The 22830-nt window shown below is 45.2% G+C and overlaps 1 protein-coding gene across 2 annotated transcripts in view; it reads left to right on the top strand.

Moving 5' to 3' along the window:
• Nucleotides 1-22830, top strand: part of TRIOBP (TRIO and F-actin binding protein) — a 60295-nt gene that overhangs the window by 22191 nt on the left and 15274 nt on the right. For both annotated transcript variants that reach the window (XM_081928168.1, XM_081928167.1), the window contains exons 9-11: nt 19680-19736; nt 20278-20346; nt 21978-22067. In XM_081928168.1, coding sequence (XP_081784294.1) covers nt 19680-19736; nt 20278-20346; nt 21978-22067 — 216 coding nt within the window. The remainder of the gene's footprint in view (nt 1-19679; nt 19737-20277; nt 20347-21977; nt 22068-22830) is intronic.

Below are 22830 nucleotides of genomic sequence, written 5' to 3'. Positions count from 1 at the left end.
CAGATTCGACATTGTTAAGCACCCTGTGGACACTTTCAGAAGGAAGGGCAGATGTAAACCGAAGGAAATAATACCCTGGTTAGTTAGTTAATCTTTTAAACCTGGGTTCTGTTCTGTGTCTGAAATGGGGAAGTAAGGTTTAATGCAAGCCAGGATCATAGCTCTGAAGGCAGTACATTAAGGGAGGAGACATAGCCCTGATGTTCATCTCTGGGCTCCAAGAAGCTATTGTTCATAAAGGTCAATAGTTTATGAAATGGGAGGATTTCAATTTAGCTGTGTCCATGAGATGTGGACATTAAACCAGAGAAGCCATGATGAATGTCCAAAATGGGCCACCGTAATGTATGCTGGCAATAGAGCAGTGGATATTATCTCTGTAAGGCTGTAGTTTGGTGGTAGGAAGGCAGGCTTGTCCTCATGTTCAGTCCCTGGTTTCTTCAGTTAAAGAATGTTTGGTCACAGTTCTAGGACAGTGGAAGCAGGGGTGTCACAAGAGGGGTGCGGTCCGCCCTGGGTGTCATGCCTAGGGGGCGTGTGACCAAATCCCCCCTGGGCAGATCGGCATGGCAGTGCTGGCACCCCCATCAAGCGAATTTTCGCGACTGGGCCAACTGTCGTCGCGAAAATCTGGCCGCTGATCGTGCAAATATGCTCGGTGGCTGCCGGGGGAAGCGAACACTGCCCGCCCGCCGGAGGGGGCGCAGCCTGAGAGGCTCCTGCTGCCAGAGCATCCCCAGCAAAGCTCCGCCACTGAGTGGAAGCAATGATATCCTGGGAAAATGGATTTGAGACCTATCTAGGTAACATTAGAAGCAGCCTTATATGAGCTCAACATTTGCCTACTCTGTCTGGCAGTGGCTGTTAGGCAGGGATCCTTCCCACTGCTTGCTGCCTGATTCCTCAACCGGTGCATCGGCATGTACCTTTTATACAATGCCCCCCCCCTTCTGAACAAGCCTCTGCTCGAAATGCAGCTGAAATGGAATGATATGTGTCTAGCTGTACGCCTTGGGCAAGCCTAGCACCTGCATCTCATCTCTTTTCCAGACATTGCCTCTCTACCGCTGAGCATGCAACACACCTTAATTGTAAGAGCAGTAAAGCAAATAGCCCAAGAGTTCAATTAATTCCTATTCAGAGGTGAATTGAGTGAAGTATCCCAAGGCCTTTGGCAAAGGCCCAGGCTAGAAACACTTCTCACCATGTGCTCAGACTATATTCATCATCACAAGGTGGGTGATATTTGTATATATATTTGAGGCATCTGCACAAATATACAATTCATAAGCAAAGCCTGCAAGAAACTGTGGTAGCATAGATTGCTGCTGTTCAGGAGTTCAGCTATTCTGTTCCATTTCTTCTTTCCCCCCTGTTCATTTCCCTACCCCAAAACGTCCAAGAATTTGGTGGTCCTCCATTGGATTGTTTGGGGTGTGCAGGCTCCCACCCCCTGGGTATTTTTCTCATAATATTTTTGTACTTCTGGAAAGCTTGGCCTTCTCCCATGCCTGTTGATACCTCCCTGTGTGGTGCTGTTTTGGCTACACAAGAAACAGCACCTCACGCCCTAACGCTGGGAATGGAGTGATGTTATATACAGGCTCCCAGCTAATGGCTCCTGATCATTGCTTTGAAAGCATGTGCATTATGCTAGGTAACCTGTAAAAATGCAAAAGGAAAAAATTATGCATGCTTCTAGAAGGGTGTTCACACAATGGCATCGGCATCAAAATGCCAGCCTCTATCCCCACTTCCCCATTTAAGTCCAAATTTACCCTTTCTAAGCGAAATACATTACATTAGACACAAAACAAAACTTGTTGCCAATGCCCCATTTGGGATAGCTGAATGGCCTGTTTGCAATATTAAACCCCGTGTCTGAAAGCCCCCTGTCAAGGTGAGCTATGTAACTTAAGCTTAAGAAGGAGCAGGGCAATAATTTGCTACAACAGATGTACTCCTGAGTAAGACAGACAGATGGGAGGCAGAGGCAGTCGCTCAACATCTTGGATATAGTGTACAGGTGATAGCTAGCCTATCTTGCTTTCTCTGGAGGTGTGCATTCTTGATGTGAGTCTTCTTTCTCCTGCATCTTTTCGGAATCTACTGAAACAAGATCAGCCAAAAAATGACTTCATTTCAGTGGCTTCTTGATCCAAGTGAAACTCTTTAAAAATGTAGGGTTTTTTTTACTAGTACGATGTAAAGTAATCAGGTAACTGTCTCCCAGTTGTTTCCTTTTGCTCCACAACCTGTTTAAAGCTACAGGCTTATGCACACTTAATTGAGAGGAAGCTCTGTAGAATTCAGTGGAACTTCTGGGTACAAGCATAGGATTATGTGTTATCTGCTCTTGAGTGGCCTTGACCTTACAGCTGACAGCTTGCTCCTATGCTGGATTACTTAACTGGCTTTAGAGATGCCAAACTTTACATCGGACTGGGCTGCAAGAACAATATTTGGGGATCCTTAATGCTTAGCAAGATGGGGTTGGTTTTATAGTGCTTTGTCTTGCTCTTATAGCATGGGCTACAAAAAGAATGAGACAAATTGTAAACATGAGCCACAAAATGGTAAAAGTGACATAAAACAGTCAATATTCAAATTGTATCTAAAAAGTTCAGAAAAATAAAAAGAGCACTAAAAGGACAATAAAGTAGGTGCCAGGCAAACTTCTCTAGGGAGAGGATTCCATAACTGGGGCACCATCACTAAGAAGGTCCTTGACTCCACTGAATATGTGATTGTACTGCAGGGGTGAAGAACCTTTTTGGCATAGGGGACCAATGTTGACAGGTGGGTGGGACAACCCACCTGCCGATCAGCTGATGTCCTCTGTCTGACAGCTGGGTTGTCCAGCCCACTGGTCACTGCTTCCCAGGTGCCCAGCACCTAACTTGCCTGTTAGTCACTTAGGCACCACAGTACAAGGGGTTTTGCTGCACCAAATGGTTTGCATTGAAGCTACTGCCAAAACAGAGGTGGAAGCCTCATTTTTAGCTGCAATTTAAATGGCAATTGCTTGGTACTATTGGAGCAAGGTGCAGTTCCCCTACACATCAGTTGTGCCTTGCTCCAGCAAATGTACAATTGGGCACTGATTTTAAGCTTCTGATAAGATTGTTCTTTTGTAGCCATGTCATTTTGTCTGGTGTGGGGCAGTTGAGTGTGGTTTAGGGGGAACAGACTTACAGGCCAAATGGGTGGATCAAATCTTGCCTGAGGGCTGGAGGTTCCCCACTTCTGTTGTACTGGTAGGTGCATACAGTGATAGGGTCCTTTAAGTAACTTTGACCCAAGTCAAACCCACACTACGTTACCCTTGGAATAGGATTGATATTCTTTTTCAAAGCTCAGGAAACACCCTCACTGCCTTCTTAACACAATGTATAGTTTATAAGTGATGTTATAAAATATGGGCAAGAAAAATAAATTTCTGAGAGAGGTTCCCCATCATTGCTGATACACACACATGCAACTGTTGTCTTTCTTTGGCAAACTGGCTTGTCTTCAGCTTGTTGCAAAGGGAGAGGGCTGCTTCATGCCCTGAATGCTTCAGTTCCCTGGTTCTCCAGGGAAGCAGATGGCAATGCGAAGCCATTCACCTCCAGCAGGAATTGGCCCTGAGATCTCTGAATGCTGGTTTAACGCATTGAATTACTGAATACTGGAGCCGGGTATCTGTGTTCAGTTATAGCTTGCTATTGTGCTGCTACTCACTTATGCAACCAGAGAAGTGATAGGAATCATAACAGATGAGGCGGTGGGTGGGTGGCAACTCCCTAGTGCTTGTCACAGGTGAACGGGACCTTCCTTCAAATGTAGGACGGCACAGCTAAGAGAGTGTGAAGTTCAGCTGCTAGGTTGAATTTCAGTTGAGCATGATTGGAAAGGAGAATCACCCGCTTACATGATATACTCCAGGCTGAACTGCAGGCATGAGAGTCTGGTTTGTTTGTTTTTCCCTAAAGGACTGTGGAGAAAGAAGGAAAGGCGACTTGCTAATCTTGTAATAGTCAGAGGGCTGTAGGCAAGGCACAGGAGACTCCTCTGTGCTGTGTGCTGGAATAAACACAGCTGGCAGATACAACCTACCAAACACTCCAAAGCGCCTAACATAATTGCAGTGCTCTATAATAATAAGGATAACAGAGAAGAAACATTGGAAGGTATGTTCTGTGCAGTTCCTACTCCTTATATTTACAAATTCTTTATGGCATTCCTAACATTCTCTCAGTGGTATGAGTCTTTGTGTGAGGCAGGCTTCCCTAAGATGGTTCAAGCAGGGGGAGGCATGTGTGTCTCTATGTGCATGCACTTAAGCTTTTTGAATGTGCGTTTTTAGGGGCCAAATTGTTATGTCCCTTTGTGTGCATCTGTGCAGTAGAGGTAGACACTTTTCTAGTGTTTGGAATAGGCAAGGGAGCTTCTATGTACCGTTAATATTTGTTTCATTTTTGGTTACTGCTTTTTGTGGACTTCATGGGGGTCCTTTTCGACCTTAAATGTCTTTGTATGTTGAGGTGTGCGTGTGTGAATTGCCAGCAAAGGAACTTGAACCTTGATTGTTTTAAGTGGCATTAATTTTAATTTTAGGAACTTCATGGAAACAAAATTCATATGTGAGCTGTTACCATTCAGTATCATTCTGATTTCTGAGCCCAATATGTGTGTAATTGTTAGATCGCTGGTGTAAGGGAAAGCTGAACATTTTTATTCTGACTGATTATTTATGAGTAACCACACTCGGATGACCTGTCTATTGAGCATTCACTGTGATTTGCTTGCACTGTGTTCGTACATTTCCCCATTAATAATTAGTTCATCCCACATTTTTCAGTTCATTTCAGCCACTTTCCTGACAGTAAAAGTGTTTCTTTTTTTAAAGTGGATTTTTATACTAGGAATACAAAGAGTATTAACCTAAATTTCCAGGTATTTGCTATGATCCTCCTGCAAAAATATTGGCAGTTTAGAGGTGACCTTGCAGCTTGTCTGTTTGCTCAGAAGTAAGCCCCACTGATTTTAACCTGGTGTTAAAATACAGTCAAGGCGCTTGTTTGCTTTATAGTTTGGGGGCACTAGGATCATCAGACTGCAGCTTGTGCAAGGAAAAAGCTGCCAGTTAAACCATCGTGAAATCCAGTTAAACATCACCACCTCTCAATTCCCCATTTTTATGTTCCCCCCTCAGACCCATTGCTTCTTACTGCGATGCTGGGGCGTCTTTACACAAGTTTAACATTCGGAAGCGAGGAATGCAGAGGTGTAAGGCCTCCGCAGTAGGTCAAACGGGCTCCTTTCCTTTCTGTAAATTGCAACCAGATGCCGGTCCCCAACCCCCAATTCCCAGCGTTGGGAGAAGGCGCAAGAGCAAGACGAAGAAACTAGCAGAACATTAAGGCTCAGATCTTGTCCTCTGCAGCTTTGCTCGAATTATAACCAGGGTGGGGTGCAAAATATTGTGGCTTTGCATAAATGGTGGGGTAGCTTTGTCCAGCCGGCTTGCAACCAGACAGCACTCCCCCCTCCCCCAGCCACGGCTTGCCACTGACCCTTGGCAGCGCTGCCTGGCATGCTCTCTCTGTCCTCTGGCAAGGCAAAGGGGACTCACGGGCGCCTCTCTTAACATTTAGCCTGTATCTCTCTTTTTTTTCATTATTATGGCTGAAGCCTTGCCCCTCCGCTTATTCATTGGCGCTTCTCTCTCTCTCTCTCTCTCTTTGCATTCGGGCAGCCGGGCTCCGCCCCCGCCTCCTCCTCTTCGCCTGCTCATTAGCTGCCCGCGACTTGCGCTCTGCAAAAGTTGCAAATTCGATCTCCTCCCATTGGCTAGGAAGGGTCCTCCCAGGAAGTTTTAAAGAAAGAGAAAGAGAGGAAAAAAAGTTTATTCTGGGCGGATAGAAGAGGTTGGGAGCGCGGAGAGCGGAGGGAGAGAAAGGGGGAGGGTGGGGAAATGGACATCGAGGCTGCTGCCGCCGCTACTGCTTGGAGGTGATTTCGACTTTTCTTTGCTGGGGTTTGAAAAGTGACCAGCGAATTTCTCTAGCCGCTTTGAGCGCAGCCGGCAGCATGACGGTGAGTTGCCACTTTCTGGCTTGGTTTCCTTCCACCGTATTCGTGCAGTTGTTTCTGTTAAGGGGCTGGAGGGCAAGGACAGGTAGGCAGCTACTCCTCGGCCACAAGATCCGCATTCCTGCTTGGCGCGGGGCGGGCTTCCTCTTGCGGCAGAAGAGGGGTGCTGGATTCCGTGCCAGTCTGCCGCCCCTTTTTTTCCGCCCACCCTCCCATTCGTAAAGGTTTCCGGGCTAGACCTCCATCACACCCCCGGAGCTAACGTGCCCCTTCCTAGGCCCAGAGTTTCCTCAACGCCGCTGTTGTGCCGAGGCTGGCAGGATTCACACGTTCGAACACGGGCGTGGAGGACGAAGTGTTGCCGTGTTCCAGGGCCGTTAGAGACTAGAGAGAGAGCACGATACATTTTTTTTTAAAGATCACCTTCCGCTTGGCTAGGCGCGTGCCAGTTCCGAGTTCAAAACAGGGCGACTGCGGAAAGAGTTCTGTGTTAACGGGAAAGCCAGCATACATAGGTCTCCATTTTTATTTTAATATTATATATTCTCTCCATTCCAAAAAGCGGGGTTAGGAAGCAAGCGATCTTCCTCGATGGACTCTGTTCCCACCCCTAAAATCGCCTCTGGAGAGCAGGCGTGTATGTAACCAGGAAGAACTGCTGTCTCTGCGGCAGGGTTAGGGAAATGTTTCCCTGTCCGAGGAGGGATCGTTGCCTCTGGGAAGCTACTTCCCGTCCTGGCCTTAGGAGGTGCTCCAGGAGCCAGTTTGCACAACTGCAGTCCTTCCTCCAGCCCCTTTCCTCCCCCACCCTGGCCTCCTGGGAGTGGGTGGGTGTGCTGCAATCATGGAATGGATTCACTCTCTGTTTTGGACATAATCATTATGCTGTTTTTGGAAAAGCCCCGATTATTTCCCTTGTTTTGGCCTGTGCCTTTTTGCTTTCTTTTGCAATGTCAGAAAACATTACAAAGCAGCCAAAGGATTTAGAAAGCTCTGGGGCTGCCTCACCTTTTGGCCTTCCTGTTCTCTCCTATCTCTTCCTCCCTGCTTCTCCTCCTGCAGAGGTTTTTTAAGGGTCCAGTCCCCATCTCCAGGGCTCATTGCAGACAGTGTCACAGAATCACAGAGTTTGAAGGGATCATGAGGGTCATCTAGGCCAACCACCTGCAATGCAGGAATCTTTTGCCCAACGTGGGGCTTGAACCCACAACCATGAGAATGAGTTTCCTATTCTACCTGAGTGAGCATTTAATGGGATTGCTGATCACAGATGGGACAGAGAAGTGTGGTGTGTGTGTTCCTGATGGGGAGAGCAAGAAGTCTTGGCTGCTTCTTGCAAATGTTGGCTATAGGTCGCTGCATAGCTCACTTTCTGTTCTTGTAGAGCAGGTGTGGAGAATATCTCTGGCCCTCCAGATGTTGCTGAACTACAATTCCCATCACCCTTGGCCATGCCAGCTGGGGCTGATGGGAGTTGTGATCTGTGTTAGAAATGCAGATATATATAATCTGATTGCCAAACAGCACCTTAAACTTGGATTACAGTTGCCACAATGGAATGCCTAGGTGCTTTTTTTGCAATTGAGTTTATTATTAATAATAATAATTTTATTTCTATATTGCTTTATATTTTAAAGAACAAAACTCACAGCACTTTACAACACATTAAAACATCAGATAAAACAATCCAGAATAAAACAAATTCAAGCTTCCAGGTCCTTCTCTAAGTGGCCTTTTGCTTTCCCCAGTCGCCAACCTGACGTCCAGAGGATCTCCGTGTGGTCGTAATTGGACTTGCACCAGCCGCAAAACGCACCTGGTGTCTGGCTAATTTCTAACACTGGATGCGGTTCAGCAACAGCTGGAGAGCCAAAGGTTCCCTGTCTCTGTTGGGGACCAATGTCCACCAACCAGACATGACTGAGCAACTATAAACATTCCACCCCACAATGCCTCCAGCCAGAATTTCCAATGATTAGGGGATGATGGAAATTATCATCCAGCAACATCTGGGGACCCAAGGATGAGGAAGGCTGCTGCTTTTGCTGCCAGTCCTGGTCTAATGGGAGATTTGTCAGGAGACTCCTACGTGAAAACTCCTGAAATCAAGAGGAGGCAAAAATGAATGAGCACATTGGCTCCTTTCCCTTCCTCTCTCCACCTCTGTAGCCATTGGCATTGTAGTTTGTGTGTGAAAAAAAGGCCTGGTGCAAATGAGGTGTATGTGTGTATGTGATGGCAATTAGCTATGGCTGGCTGCGTGGGGAACGGAGGCATCATGCCTGCGTGCACATCTATATTAGGGGAAGGCAATGACCCACAGCTCTGAGCTCGGCGGTGAGTTCTCTTGGCCTGTGCTTCCTACAGCCTCACAACATCCTGCAGCCCTTCCTATCCTTCCTGGAGACACCGCTCCTTTTCCTCTCCCTCCACACCCTCTGGCACCCAAACCAAGCATAATTGCTAATGGAGTGGGAGAGGAAGAAACTGACATGTGAAAATGCTCTTTCCCCCTTATTGAGGCCTGAAGGGTAGAATTGTAATAACTTCCTCCCCCCTTAACCCTTTTGCCTAACAGTGGCATAAATCCTAACCAAGCTTGCCCTGTTTGTTTTGCATTCCCCCTGCCTTTTGTTGGGGGAGGCTGGGGAGGGGAGGGAGTGGGTGTCTCTGGTCGATAGCCAAGCCTAGCAGAAAGGGAGCTGTTTTTAATCTCTAGGAGGGTTGGATTCCATCTCATCAGATACGCAAGACTGAAGTAGGCACCGCCACCCATTTTCCTCTGCCGGCGTGGTCTTGTTCCCAGTTCAGCATCTATTGGGTGCCTCCTCCTCCAGATCATTTCATGGCGCTTTGTTATCTGATTAACCTTCTCACTGCTTTTCCAAGCATAGAACATGGTTAACTAGATAGACTCACCCCAGGACAAATCTGGGCAGAAAGGAGATTGTAATCGGTGCTCATGTAAGGATTGGTTGGAAAGACGTGCCTCCTGATCCTCAGAGTTTCACCAAAAAGGGTGAGAAGACAGAAGTTTAACAGGCGCATACCTAGAGCAATATTTATAGAAATACACGGAGAACCAGTCAGCTGTAGCTTTTGCCCATGTAGGGTATGTTGAGAATGTAATGAGCATTCAGCTCATTCTTTGTGCTCGTGGCAATTGGAAACATCTGATCCATGTATTGTATTGAGCCATACTCTGCCCTTTTGTCCTGCTGGGCAAACTCTAGTTTGCAATGGGCTGCAAAGCCAAACGTATTTGGGATCCTGATTCAAACCATCGTCTACCCGGTGAGATGAAACACCAAACTATGGCTTGCTGCAAAGCAAAGTTTGGCTGCCTCTAAGTGCCATAGATCAGGGGAAAAGAGAACTTATGAGGACAGGGTTGATGAGACCAAACCATGGTTTAGTGATATGTCTGAACAAGCCCAGAGTAAAGTAGCTTTTATCATGACCCATCTGAGGCTACTCAGATCATGCCTCTCCATTCTCTCCCCACCGTCCTAAACTGGATTGGGGAGGCCTATAATGGCCCACGTGGCTTCTCAGGGGGTGTTGGGTAGTGATGTACCACCTCCTTTAATTGTCTGCTCTCCACACATTCTCTAGAGCTAGGCTGTTCCAGCAGTTCCCAAGGAGCAAAGCTTTCAGGTTAGGGCCATTTACTGGCTTGGAATATCTTAGGAAAGCAGGAGTTGTGCCAGCCTAAATGCATGTTCCTGGCTGCTTCCCTAACCAATCTGTGTCCCAATCAAGATAAACCTTTGTATTGGGTCTTGACTATTAGTTTCATCTTTTATTTTCCTTTCACAGTTTTCCATTGTTGATAATAAGCTGCTCATCCATTCTTCTCATATGTGAAAATGTGCTAACCTGCACCCCAGTTGTGCCCAGATGCCAATCCCTCTACACATTTCCAGCCAAGCGTCTGCTGAGAAGCTCCTTGTGCAGTCTAGAACCCTGAACAATTAGGAGTCCAAACTGTGCGGCATATCTTCTCGTGGACAGCAGGCTTCCTGCTAGGGGCGCTTACACATGGAAGCAGCATGGCCACACAAAGGGTCCTTGATAGAGGCAGTGCGCCTCTTCCTCATTTTCCCTTGCACTATTCTGATTACACGTGGGAAGTGAACACCCAAATAGGGCTGAGTTGTCTGTCAAACGTACGCTTTCCAGGTGGGTTTGAAATCACTTGTCTATTTAGGCATACACTTCATCTCCCCACTCACGTTCAGGGGAGAGATTTGCAAATGTTCTCTCCTCAACTTTTATTCAAAATCGGAGTTCTTTCAGCTGCGTGTCCCACAATTAATCTTGAAAGATCGTATGGAAGTATCCTGACTATTTTGATAGCCCTGGGAGGAGTTGTTCTGGCTAGGGAAGGGTTTCTAGCAGGGATTGCCAGCAGCTTTTTTTTGCCCTCAAGTATGTTTGGAAAGTTACTAGCTAGCCTGCATGCGCATACCTTTTTTAAAAAAAGTAATTTGTGACATGGTAATAGCCTGTTTTGTTGGGTGAGGCGGGAGAGACCTAACACAGAGTTTACAAAAGTGTTCCTGCTCTGTCACCTAAGGTTGATTTTTTACTCCGGGTAAGCAACTAGCTGAATGCCTGTTTAAAAAACACATGACCGTGCTACTTGAAAGATCATATTACTAGTGTTGTGAATCAGGATAATGTTGTAAAGCATAGATTAATTGTGCACACAGCAGAAGGGTTTGCATTTAAAAATTAGGAAGTAGAGACACATCAAGGCTTTTAAAGAAAGCAGAGGACATTGTTTTCTCCCCTTCCCTTCCCTTCCATTCCACCCTCCATTGCTTAACTGTTTCTGTGGGTTGTTGTGGGTTTGTTTTTACATCTACAGTCACCTGAATTGCCCCACAACAAATCTAGTTTGTTGGCAAACTGGGCACATGGTACAGTGATGCTAACTGCTTCTGTGTGGTAGTAATGAAGATCCATTAATATCCTGGTTGTTGAATATTGTGTTTCTGGTATTTAGCTACTACCATCTGCACCACTTTATTTTTATTTAAATTTACAAAAAAATTGCTGCTTTTCTACTTACTTTCAAAGTAGCTACTGGCAATGCTGCTTTTGAGGCTGCTTTGGTTTCTGCAGCAAGTTGTTTGCATAGATCTTAACTCGTTACAATTCCTCCTATGCTTGAACCCGCACAGCTGGCTTTGCACGATAGATGCGCACGGATCTAGCTGAAAGGCAGTGCATGAAGATTTGCAGGAATGCATCCCTAATTATTATTGCGTAATTATAGGATTATTGTATAATCTTAGAAGGTGCATAGCTGTGACTGTCATGAAGGGACCCCACACCTCTGAATTTGCCACTACGCTGCTAGATAAGACTCTGAGCTCCATAAAATGATTATGCAGAGTGGAAGCGGGAGCCAGACTCCACAGTAGGATAATGCAACACTAAGCGTAAGACCTTTCTTATTGCTAGTCAAACTTCATTAGTGAAAACCAGATGTGGAATGGGTTAAAAGACCCTAAGCAAAGGAACTGCATGCTGTGTTTGGGTTTTTTTTCCTTGTAGCCGATATTGTGTCCTCCTTATCTCATCCCTATCTGCCACACAACCTATTTTTAATAAAGTGTGTGTTTGTTTTTCCTTGCCCTGGATACCACGCACTGTTTACTTTAATGGGGGCCTTCAGCTGGGGCGAGCTGGTCAACTGACTTGATGGAGTTTGAATCCTGAATAATTTTGATTGGGATGTGGACTCTTTCCATGTTATCAACGTAAACAGGGTTTTTTAATGCCATTTTTTGGTGTGTAGGGAAAGGGATGTGCAGTTCAGGTGGTTTAGAGGTTGATCTTGGCTGGAAGTGGCACTTTTCTGCAAGTTCCCAGGATTCCTTGGGGCAAGCCATGACTCTTTAAAGTGGTATGGTGCTTCTAATGTGTAGTGTGGATGCAGCCAAATTTAGGTCTTCCTGCAGATCAGATCCAGCTCTCTGTTCATTGGCCCTCTGTTACCAGATATCCTCTCACCGAGCTTTTGGGTAGTGGTTTGGGTGAGCCCTTGTGCTTGCCTTAATTTTTGTCCACTTAAATTTTCTAGACTGGTTTTCACTATTTTTATTGTGTGATTTACACATAGAAAAGATCTGCCATTTTGACAATATCTACGGTACTTCCTTTTTCAGTTGCCCCAGTGGAAAATAGACAAGGAGAGGAAATGCGGTGCTGGGGTGTCTTAGTGATTCTGTTACAAATTGCCATATCATTTCTGTTGGGGTCCAAAGCATGTTTGAAAACTTTGTGCCACTTTAATCATCATAACAGCCTGTTGAAGAGGGTCAATACATAGTAACTTTGCCAGAACAGCCAGTAAGATTTGCGAGTGAACAGGGATTAAAATCTGATTCCTCACAGCAGAATTCTCCTCTTTTGCACCAGACGTGGGTCAGTTGCTATTATGTGCCAAACCCACCCAACTACCCTTCTCTCTCTTGTCAGTCTCGGGACTGGCTTTCTCCAGCATCCTTTTCCAGCTCAGCCTTCTGGTTCGTTCCAGGACCAGATAGACTCTGTGGTGAGGATGTAACCAGCCATGAATTGAGCTTTCACCCTCAGGAGGTTAAATATCTTCCATACTCTCAGGAAATTATGGACTGCCTTTTTATTCAGGCTAGTTGCATGCTCACGACTGGACCGAATTATCTCCATACAAGCCTTTTGAGCTTTCTTTCTTGTTCCTCCTTTACCCGTTTGGGCCATCCTATGCAATTCCTTTCCTTCTTTTGGTGCTTGCATTCTTTGCACTCTATTATCATGCTCCCCCCTGTAGACCTGCTTTTGCCGGCTCAGCATATTTAATTCCCTTTAATCTTTTCATGCAATGCAGCCGATTCATCCCTCCGATCAGTTTGGCTTTGTTTCTGTGTCAAATGGCATGGTGTCCTAAGACGAAACACAACACATGGCAGTGCTGCTAAATTGCTTTGGCTGTTTCCTGCAGAATCATGCAACGGTCATCTTAAAATTGCCATTTCCTGCTGATCCTCCAGATTTGCTTAGCCTACCACTCCCATCAGCCCTGATCATTAGCCATGCTGGCTGGGTTGAACTTGACAGAGAGTTCAGAGTCCAGCAATATCACAGGTTCACACTGTATAATATGGAAGATCCACAAGCTGAAGCCTGGTCCGTGTGGCTTGCAGCTCTCCATCATTTTAGTGTTGCCATCATACAGGGTTAAATTTTATCCTTGCTCTTTTTCCACTGGGGAAAATGCCTGACACACCATGCATCTTTCTTAGATAAATGTGCTCCATCTCATTACTTTGATGTTTGTTGCGGCTACTACTTGTGTGCTATCTTGCTTCTAATCTGCGTGACGGCCCAGTCTATTTGGACTTAAAATGCCATGGAGACGCAGTACAACATTTGGCTGCAAAAATGCAAATATATTACACATGCTGCATTCCTTTGGCCCCTTTTGAAACCTGGGTGTAACTGGCTCGAGTGATCCATTATAATCGCTGGCTGTTTATTGTTCATGTTTCTGTAACCATCTAAATACCTAGGGATTTTCTTGCAAAACTCCTCGTGTATTTCTTCTTCTGGGAATTAGCAACCCAGACATTGGTGGTTAATCTGGAATGAGATGGAGGAAACTAGGAAGTGGATAAGAGCATGGTTCTCTGGTTTGGTAAATGATGTAATGATGCTTCTGGTGCATCAAATGTTTTAGTACTGTACAACATATGTAGTATTCTGGGATTAAATGGGACTGACTCTTAACAAAACTAGAACAGCAATCCTAACAAATTTGAATTCATTGGAGATGATCTAGATTTGTTGTTGCCTTGCACAGTGCTGCAAGTGTTACTTGAATTTAGCATTGCTTGTTGTGACCCAGGGGCGGGTGGGCAATGGAGTAAAATGGAAGTTCATGGTTAATTGCACATTTTTTAGCATAGCCATCTTAAATTGTTGTTGAATGGAATCTGCATACATTTAAAATACACGACTTCTCCCAAATAATTCTGGGAACTGTAGTTAACCCCACACAGTTCCCAGTACCTTTAAACTACAGTTCCCAGTCTTCTTTGGATGTAACGGGAAATGTATGGTGCATACACAGTCCTAGGACCTGAACCAACTGGTTTAAATTATGAGAAAGAACGTCAGGAAGAGCTTCCTGAAAGTATGAGCCATTTTGCAGTGAAAGCAGGCTGCCTCAGAAAGTTGTGGGCTTTACTTGGTTCGATATTTTTAGGCCTCTGCTAATTGGAGATGCTGTAGCAACAGATTTTCTGCATTGGCAAATGGTTGGACTTGATGTTGTTTGAGATCCCTTCCAATTCTGTGATTCTAACTGCTGTTTGACCATTTTCTACCTTCCGTCGTGATTTCTAGTTGCCTTTTTGGAAAGCATAATGGGCAATGGCTTCCTAACTCAGCACATTCTGACAGTGTTCTTCAGATCCTTGTGGCTCTTCACTTCCCCCCTCCCCCAATGTGCTGCCCAAGCAATTGTTTTGGTATTCATGCTCTAGCAATGTTTAGACTGAGGTCATTTTTTATCACATCCCAGTTGTCAGCATGAGTTCCTTGGCTTCCTGTTACTTTTTCATTCTTGCCTCGTTGCTGGCCAAGGGAGGCCTTTTGGTTTCAACCGGATGGCTCATCACTCCACTTCCGAGTTGATTTGTAACGTGACGTCTCTGTTGATCTGAGGCAACGAAAAGACCATTGGGGCATATATATGTCTGGGTTGGACAGGACAATTCTGGTTGTTTTTTTCAAATTTGCTAAAAACGCTTGACTCCCGCACTAGAGGCCATATTCATGCGATACATTTAAAGCACTATGATCCCGTTTTAAACAGTTGTTGCTTCCCCTGAATATTTTTGGGAACTGTATATTAAGGGTGCTGAGATGATGATGATGATGATGATGATGATAATAATAATAATAATAATATAATTTATTATTTATATCCTGCCCATGGGGCGGCTTCCCCAAAAATATTAAAATACTGTAATACATCAAACATTAAAAGCTTCCCTAAACAGGACTGCCTTCAGATGTCTTCTAAAAGTCTGGTAGTTGTTGTTCTCTTTGACATCTGGTGGGAGGGCGTTCCACAGGGAGGGCGCCACTACTGGGAAGGCCCTCTGCCTGGTTCCCTGTAACTTGGCTTCTCGCAGTGAGGGAACTGCCAGAAGGCCCTCGATGCTGGACCTCAGTGTCCAGGTAGAACGATGGGGGTGGAGACGCTCCTTCAGATATACTGGATCGAGGCCGTTTAAAGTTCAGCACCAACACTTTGAATTGTGCTCGGAAACATGCTGGGAGCCAATGTAGGTCTTTCAGGACCGGTGTTATATGGTCTTGGCGGCCACTCCCAGTCACCAGTCTAGCTGCCGCATTCTGGATTAGTTGTAGTTTCTGAGTCACCTTCAAAGGTAGCCCCACGTAGAGTGCATTGCAGTAGTCCAAGCAGGAGATAACCAGAGCATGTACCACTCTGGCGAGGCAGTCCACAAGCAGATAGGGTCTCAGCCTACGTACCAGATGGAGCTGGTACACAGCTGCCCTGGACACAGATTTGACCTGTGCCTCCATGGACAGCTGTGAGTCCAAAATGACTCCCAGGCTGTGTACCTGGTCCTTCAGGGGCACAGTTATCCCATTCAGGACCAGGGAATCCTCCACACCTGCCCGCCTCCTGTCTTGTCAGGATTCAACCTCAATCTGTTAGCCACCATCCATCCTCCAACCACCTCTTGAGAGTTGTTAGGAGAACCCTATTCCCCTCCCAAAGCTACAATTCCCAGAGTTCCCTATGAAGAGGGATTGATTTACACCACTCTGGGAATTTGTAGCTCTGTGAGTGAAATAAGGGTCTTCTAACAACTCTCAGCACCCTTAACTACAGTCCCCAGAAGTATTTGGAGGAAGCCACAACTGTTTAAAGTGGTATCATAGTGCTTTAAATGTATGGTTTGAATGTGGCCTTAAAGGGGTGCCTGGAAATGGGCAAAAGACAATGCAACGAGATCTCTCTTGGAGACTGGCTGCATACCTGAACAAGAACTACTGTATGCATCCAAGACAAAATTAAAAATGTCACTATTGAATGCAAGTGTTGCTTCTACACTTGCTCCAGGAGGAAGGATCTGCCAAATTTGGTGTATGCTCCACTTTTTGTCGTCATCGTGGGTGCATTGTTCTTACTGTTGTTGTTGTTGTTAAATAATAACAACTCTTTTATTATTTAAAAATTTTAAATTTTATTATACATTTTTACAGTAAAGTAAATAGGAATTGGGGGAGGGAAGAAAAAAAAAGAGGACACAGGATAACGTAACAATAACAGAATGACATTAAAATGTTAATAATAATAAATCCTGACTTCTAAAAGGTAGGGATCATTCCGTGGCAACTTAACAAGTTGCAAAACAATAAAGTGGAACAAACAACGTCCGATCCCTTTTAAAAGTTAAACGTTCTTCTGGGTTTGAGAGTTTTAAATCCTTCTGTACGGATGGGCAGAGGTGCAACTGTACCTTGGCAGAGAAAGGGTGGTTTGAGCATGAAGCAGCGAGGACGTGAGGACCGCACAGTCCCATTTGTTGACTTTGCGTCCCCTGCCTCCTCCCTGGGGTGTTTAGCAATCCTGGAGGTGCAGAGTGAAGGAGCCTGGGTCACCTGGCTCTGGTTTCCATGTGGCTTTTCTTTCCCCTCCTTCCTGTTGACATCCAGTCCCTGCAATCCGACACCCCAGCCCAGCCTGGGCAGCGATAGGCTGGGAATGGCAGTTGTAGCAACAGGTGGCCCTGCCCCGTGTCCAATCCGGTTGTACCGTTTGGGGCGGGCCGGGACTCCTCTGTGCTTTGAGCCTGCCTGCCATAACCTTGGGTGTAACCCAAGAACTCAGCCTTGGGAGATGAAAGCAGGGAAAGTTTCGCTGAGCTGGGTTTGCAAAATCACCTGGCCATCCTTGCGGATGCTTTCTTAGGAAAACTACAGGGAACTCTGAGCACCCACCTGGAAGGAGCTGCTTCCCACTCTTACCTTCTTCCCAGGTGTAGAGGATGTGGCAGGATGTGGCACGGTGGCTGGACAGCTTTCCTGTGAATGGCCATCTTGATGCAGAGGACTCTCTGGTATGGATACGTCCCCTTCTGCTTTTCCCATTTCAGGGGTGGAGAGAGGCAGCCGTCTGGTCTCGCTATGGCATGGAAACCCATCTTGAAGTCTCAGGATTATAGAATCCAGATATACTTCCACCTACTGGCTTGTGTTCAGACTGGGCCTGAGGCACACCCAATTTGAAAAGCTCGGGTTTTGAGGAAAAGCAGATCTTCCCTGCCTCACTAGGAATGGAGCTGTGAGGAGCTATGTGGGCAGAGTGGGGAAGCAGTGTAAATGAAACTTCTGCAAGGCAGGCAGAGTTGAAATGGTTCTGAAAAGAACCAAAATCCGAGAGGATCGGAGGAGAGGCAAGATAGGAAGGTGTTTGTGTGTAGTGGGGGTACATTTTGCTTGTGAATGGGGGTGTATCTAGCCTGCTGCTTTTGATACCTTTATTTGTCCCTCCGTTCCCCCTTGATATTTATAGTAAGCCGGTGCGTCCAAATATTTAATTGTTTTCTCCGGATTTTTATTGTGTGTGTGCTGTGTGGGTGGGGGCTATGCCCATGTTTGATTTTGTGAAGCAAGAGGGATGAATGTTGCTCTATGTCAGCTGTTCTGAACTGGGAGGCAAAACTGGTTCGGCTGTAGCAGCCGTTTGGTGAGAGTGAGTGAGTGTGTGGCATTTTGGCTTTGATTTCACATGGCATCCACCCTGTTTCTGTTGACTGTGCACAAGGCCTTTGCCAGCAGATGGGGCAATGGTGGAAAGTGGGGGGGCAGGTTGCTCATCGGAGAAACCTCCCTTGCGCTTCAAGAAAAGTGCTTTTAATCTCAGATCTGACTTGTTCCATAGCCTTGGGCAAGTAATTTTAATATATTGTATGTTTATTCCTCTCTTGTGTGGACATGACAAAACGAATGCTTGTTTGCTTGTTCAAACGAAAGCTGATGAAAATACGCTTTGGATTCCTTTTTCATTTTCACAAACAAAACAGAACCCAGTCTTTCTACTTCATGGTAATGATTCTAGTTAATAATGAAAAGATGCAATTTCTGAAGGAAAGCTAATGATAGGAAGTGGTCTGTCCATTTCTTCAAATCGTGTCTCTCAACTTGACACACTATTCATTATGGGTGAGGAAAACATTGGGGGAGGGCCAGAACTACTTGCAGAACTCTAAGATTCTATGATTCGGTACTACAGTGATGCTGTAAGTGTTACTCAAAATCTGAACTGAAATAATTTAGCAGCACCCCTAATGAATACGTAATTTAAATCTGGTGTCTCCTGTTTCTCTGTTCCTGGTGTGCTGCTTACAAAAGAAATTGTTAGATGCTGTGTGCTATCTGATTGAATCAGGAGGCTAATTCACTGTTTATGTATGTGTGTATACACTCAGCATTGTGGGTTTTTTAAACAAAAACCAAAGAACCAGATAAATATATACTATGTTTTGGCTTCAGGAAAATACAGTGTGGTTAAAATAAAAATGCTTCACACACACAAAAAGCTCACAGTAGCATCAATTAATGGTAAGCTTAAGATTGTGCTATTATTTATTATTGCATTTATATCCCACTTTTCCTCCAGTGAGCTTTAAGTTGGCATATATGGTTTTCACAACATCCCTGTTAGGTAGGTTAGGCTGCGAAACAGTGACTGGCCCAAGGTCACCCAGTGAGCTTCATGGCTGAGTAGAGACTTGAACCCTGATCTCCCAGGTCCTTGTCTGACACTCTAACCATTGCACCATGTTTGCTGGGGATAATTGCTCCTCTCCAAAGAACAGAAATCCCTGGAGTGCTGAACTGTAATAGTTATTGGGACTGGACTAACTAGATCTAGCTAGAATTTTCCCTCATGGAGTACTTTAACCAGGGGGGTAGTAAAAAGTCTGGGGTGCCTCTCTTTTTTATTTTTATTTTTTTTAAAAAAACAACTTTCTGAATCAGCTTAAGGGTCTGTCTGGTCCTGCCTTCCTTGATCTGCAGATGTTTTGGCCTCGCATCAGCCCCAGCCAGCATGCTCAATAGTCAGGGACCAGGGAATTCTCCAAACCTTCTGCAGGGCAGCAGGTTGGGGAAATGTATCATTTCCATTTTTGCACAACCAGAGACTAGCCAGACACCTCCTCTGCTCGTTACAAGTAAGCGTAGAACTTGATTCTTCTAATTGCCACAAGTGTCATCTTTCTACGCTCCAGTTTCCCAGATATTTATTTAGACCATTTAATCCATCTTAATTACAATTGTGTATATATGGTATACAGAAACTCAGCCCATTATTTTCATCATATACAGACTATAAAATCAGAATTCAGTGATAACGCTTGCTAGAATAAAAAGAAAGTCTCCATTATTTTCTTCAGGTATCATTGGATCTCAGACATACAGATTTCTTGTAGACATCTACGTTTGACTTCAATCTCATGCCGTTTCATAAATGTCTCTGTGTGTTTTCCCTTCCCTCTTTCCAGCCGGATCTTCTCAATTTCAAGAAGGGATGGATGTCCATATTGGAGGAGCCAGGAGAGGTAGGTCCAAAGAAACAAGTGTATTCCTCTTCTCCCTCCTCCCCAACAAGCAGCAGGGATGACTGCTGCTTTTGACTTCCCTTCATGGTTGAACGTGCTGTTTTTCGGAAGCTTTTCTTGTGCCTGGTGCGTGAAAATCTCTCTGGATTTTAAAAACAAGCCAACAAATTTACAGAAAATGAACCTCTCTGGAGCAACCTTACAGAAATTCCTTTTTGGAATGAAATGGATGCACAGCTGAGAACCTGGGAATCCCAAGACCAGGCATTCTTACTGCTACTTTTACCTAGCATGCTTTGTGTATTCCACAACCCCTGTTGCGCGTTTCCTGTCAATCTCTGCCCTACATCACATTGAATAAACGCTGGGAGGGAGGTGTCTCCTGAGGTCAGAGTTGAGTTTGGCACCTCCTCCTTTTTTATTGAGTGCAATTTTGAAAGGTCAATGAACGCTGTGCACTTCCGTCGACGTTTTAATTTAGCTCTCCCCTCTTGTCTTGCCCTCCCCCTTTTCCTTCCCTTTTTAATGGTTCTGTCTGCAGTGGACGAAGCATTGGTTTGTGTTGACAGACTCGAGCCTGAGGTATTACAGGGACTCCAATGCTGAGGAGGTAAGAAAAGCTTCCTGGCCTGCATGACCTCTCCTGCATGGGGGGAGCTTGCACAGCGATGGAGAGAAATTTACGGGTGTTCTTTGTTAAAAGCACAGCATGCCATTATTACCTCTTGTTTCCAATTTTCAGGTTGTGAGTGCCGTTCATTGTGTAGCCCACACAGCACCACACAGGCACAGGTCCTGGCTGCACCATGTGTTTGTAATAATAATAATAAAATAATAAAAAGTATTATTATTATTTATACCCCACCCATCTGGCTGGGTTTCCCCAGCCACTCTGGGCAGCTTACAACATATCTAAAAACATCAATCCTTAAAAACCTCCCTAAACAGGGCTGCCTCCAGGTGTCTTCTAAAAGTCAGGTACAGTCGTACCTTAGATCCCAAAAGCCTTGCGAGTCAAACGTTTTGGCTCCCGAACGCCCCAAACCTGGAAGTAAGAGTTGCGGTTTGCGAACATTCTTTGGAACCCGAACGTCCAACGCGGCTTCTGATTGGCTGCAGGAGCTTCCTGCAGCCAATCGGAAGCCGCACCTTGGTTTCTGAATGTTTTGAAAGTCGAATAGACTTCCAGAAGGGATTCCGTTCGACTTCAGAGGTACAACTGTAGTTGTTTATGTCCTTGACTTCTGATGGGAGGATGCCCTAAATTTGTTTCACAAGATTTAGATTCCACTTTATTGTAATAAAACCTCCAAGCAGTTTATAAAACTACAAGTAAGAAACTGTTAAAAGGAGGGATTTAAAACATTCAAAACGTAATCAGAATCACCAATCAGCTAAAAACCTGATTGAAACACATGCACATATTTTACATTGTCTGGATTGGTTTTCTTAAACAAAAATGTTTTTTTGCCACAGCCAGAAAGAGTACAGTGAAGGTGTTGCTTGATATTAATAGAGTGGTTTAATGATGAATCCCCCTTCCTTGGGAACTTGGAGAATTGTAGTCCTCTAAGGGGGAAATGGGGTCTCCTAACAATTCTCAGCACCCTTAACTATCTTCAGTTCCCAGGATAGTTTGCAGGAAGACATGGCTGTTTAAAGTGAGGTGGTTCTACTTTAAATGTATGGTGCAGATGTACGCAGGGGAGGCATTGGCAGGCTTGGGGAAAATCAGTTTTGCAAAAGCGCAAGAATCTTTGAGGGGGTGGAACCCAAACCAGCTCAAGGAGGACTGAGCATGCTCAGTACTCACCCCAATGCTGACTATTGGTCTAAAAATAGAAAACTGGAGGGGTGGGAGTGGGTATGGCTGGAATCCTGAACACATCACACTGCAACACTTTGTTACAGTTTCTGCTTGTTGGACATTATTATTTGGGGGGGGGGGGAACACACAAGCAAAAGTGTTCATGGGACAGGAGCTTGTAAGGGCAGAGTGGAAACTATGAGATTCCTGTATCCTATTTTCAATTGATTGAGGAGGATTAGTAAACTAGAATTTTAATAATGTCAGGTCTGTGGGGTATGGGGAAAAATATTGGAGGAAAGCAGATAGGATGTGATAGACAAGTGCAGTGTGTGTGTGTGTGTACATGTACATGCATGCTTTTTGTTGTTGGTGGTGGTGATGCTGTTAAGTGAGGTTTCTTGTTTAAGCTGATGATCTGGTGGTCATTTCAGGCCGATGAACTGGATGGAGAGATTGACCTTCGCTCTTGCACCGACGTGACAGAATATGCAGTGCAGCGGAACTATGGCTTCCAGATACACGTGAGTGCTTAGGACCCGTAGAGTCTGGATGGAGCAAAAAGGCCATCTGGCCTATGCGTATTTTAGATTATTAGATACTGCTGCAATAACCATGTTGTTTGAAGTACGGAGGTGGGGTAGATATTTCTGCCTGCAGTTCACTTCAGTCCTTGATTATATAGTGTACAGGTTCTTCATTCTAACACCAGGGCACATATGTTGGGTGGTTGAGTGGCAAGGGGCCCAATTCTTGATTGATAACGTTGTTCCTCAAGGTAAGGAAGAGGTACCACAGCCCATGGACACACCTCCAGGTGGCAAGTGCCCCTGGGGATGCTTGGAGAGGGCTGTCTGCTGCCAGCTTCAGTGAGCTCTCTTTTCTCATGGATGGATTCAATCCCATGGAACAGGAGCATCTGCAGCCAGAAAGGAGAAGGGGGAGCGGAGTAAGGGGCCATCGTCTTATTAAGTGTCTGCAAAACTTGCCTGTAATTTACACGTAGAAAGTGAGACCCAGTAAATAGAGTATGGTTTGGACCAAAGAGTCTTGGACTCAAGTCTCACTTAATTCAAAAGGCTCTCCTATTTAGGTTTTGGAAATATAAGAAAACAATTGTGGGTACCATTAAATACCCATTTCACGGAAGAAAAACTGGTCGTGCTCAGGGCCTCCAAACAGGCGAAATGCATGAATCACCAATGGCACCAGGCCAAAAAATTAGGCAACCCTCCTAAATCCAAAACAACTCAATTGAAAATAATAATAATAATGTGGTGGGGGCAG

This window comes from Podarcis melisellensis (assembly GCF_964234715.1).
Source record: "Podarcis melisellensis genome assembly, chromosome: 10".
NCBI classification, from domain to species: domain Eukaryota; kingdom Metazoa; phylum Chordata; class Lepidosauria; order Squamata; family Lacertidae; genus Podarcis; species Podarcis melisellensis.
This window is presented reverse-complemented; position numbering and strand designations above follow the sequence as displayed.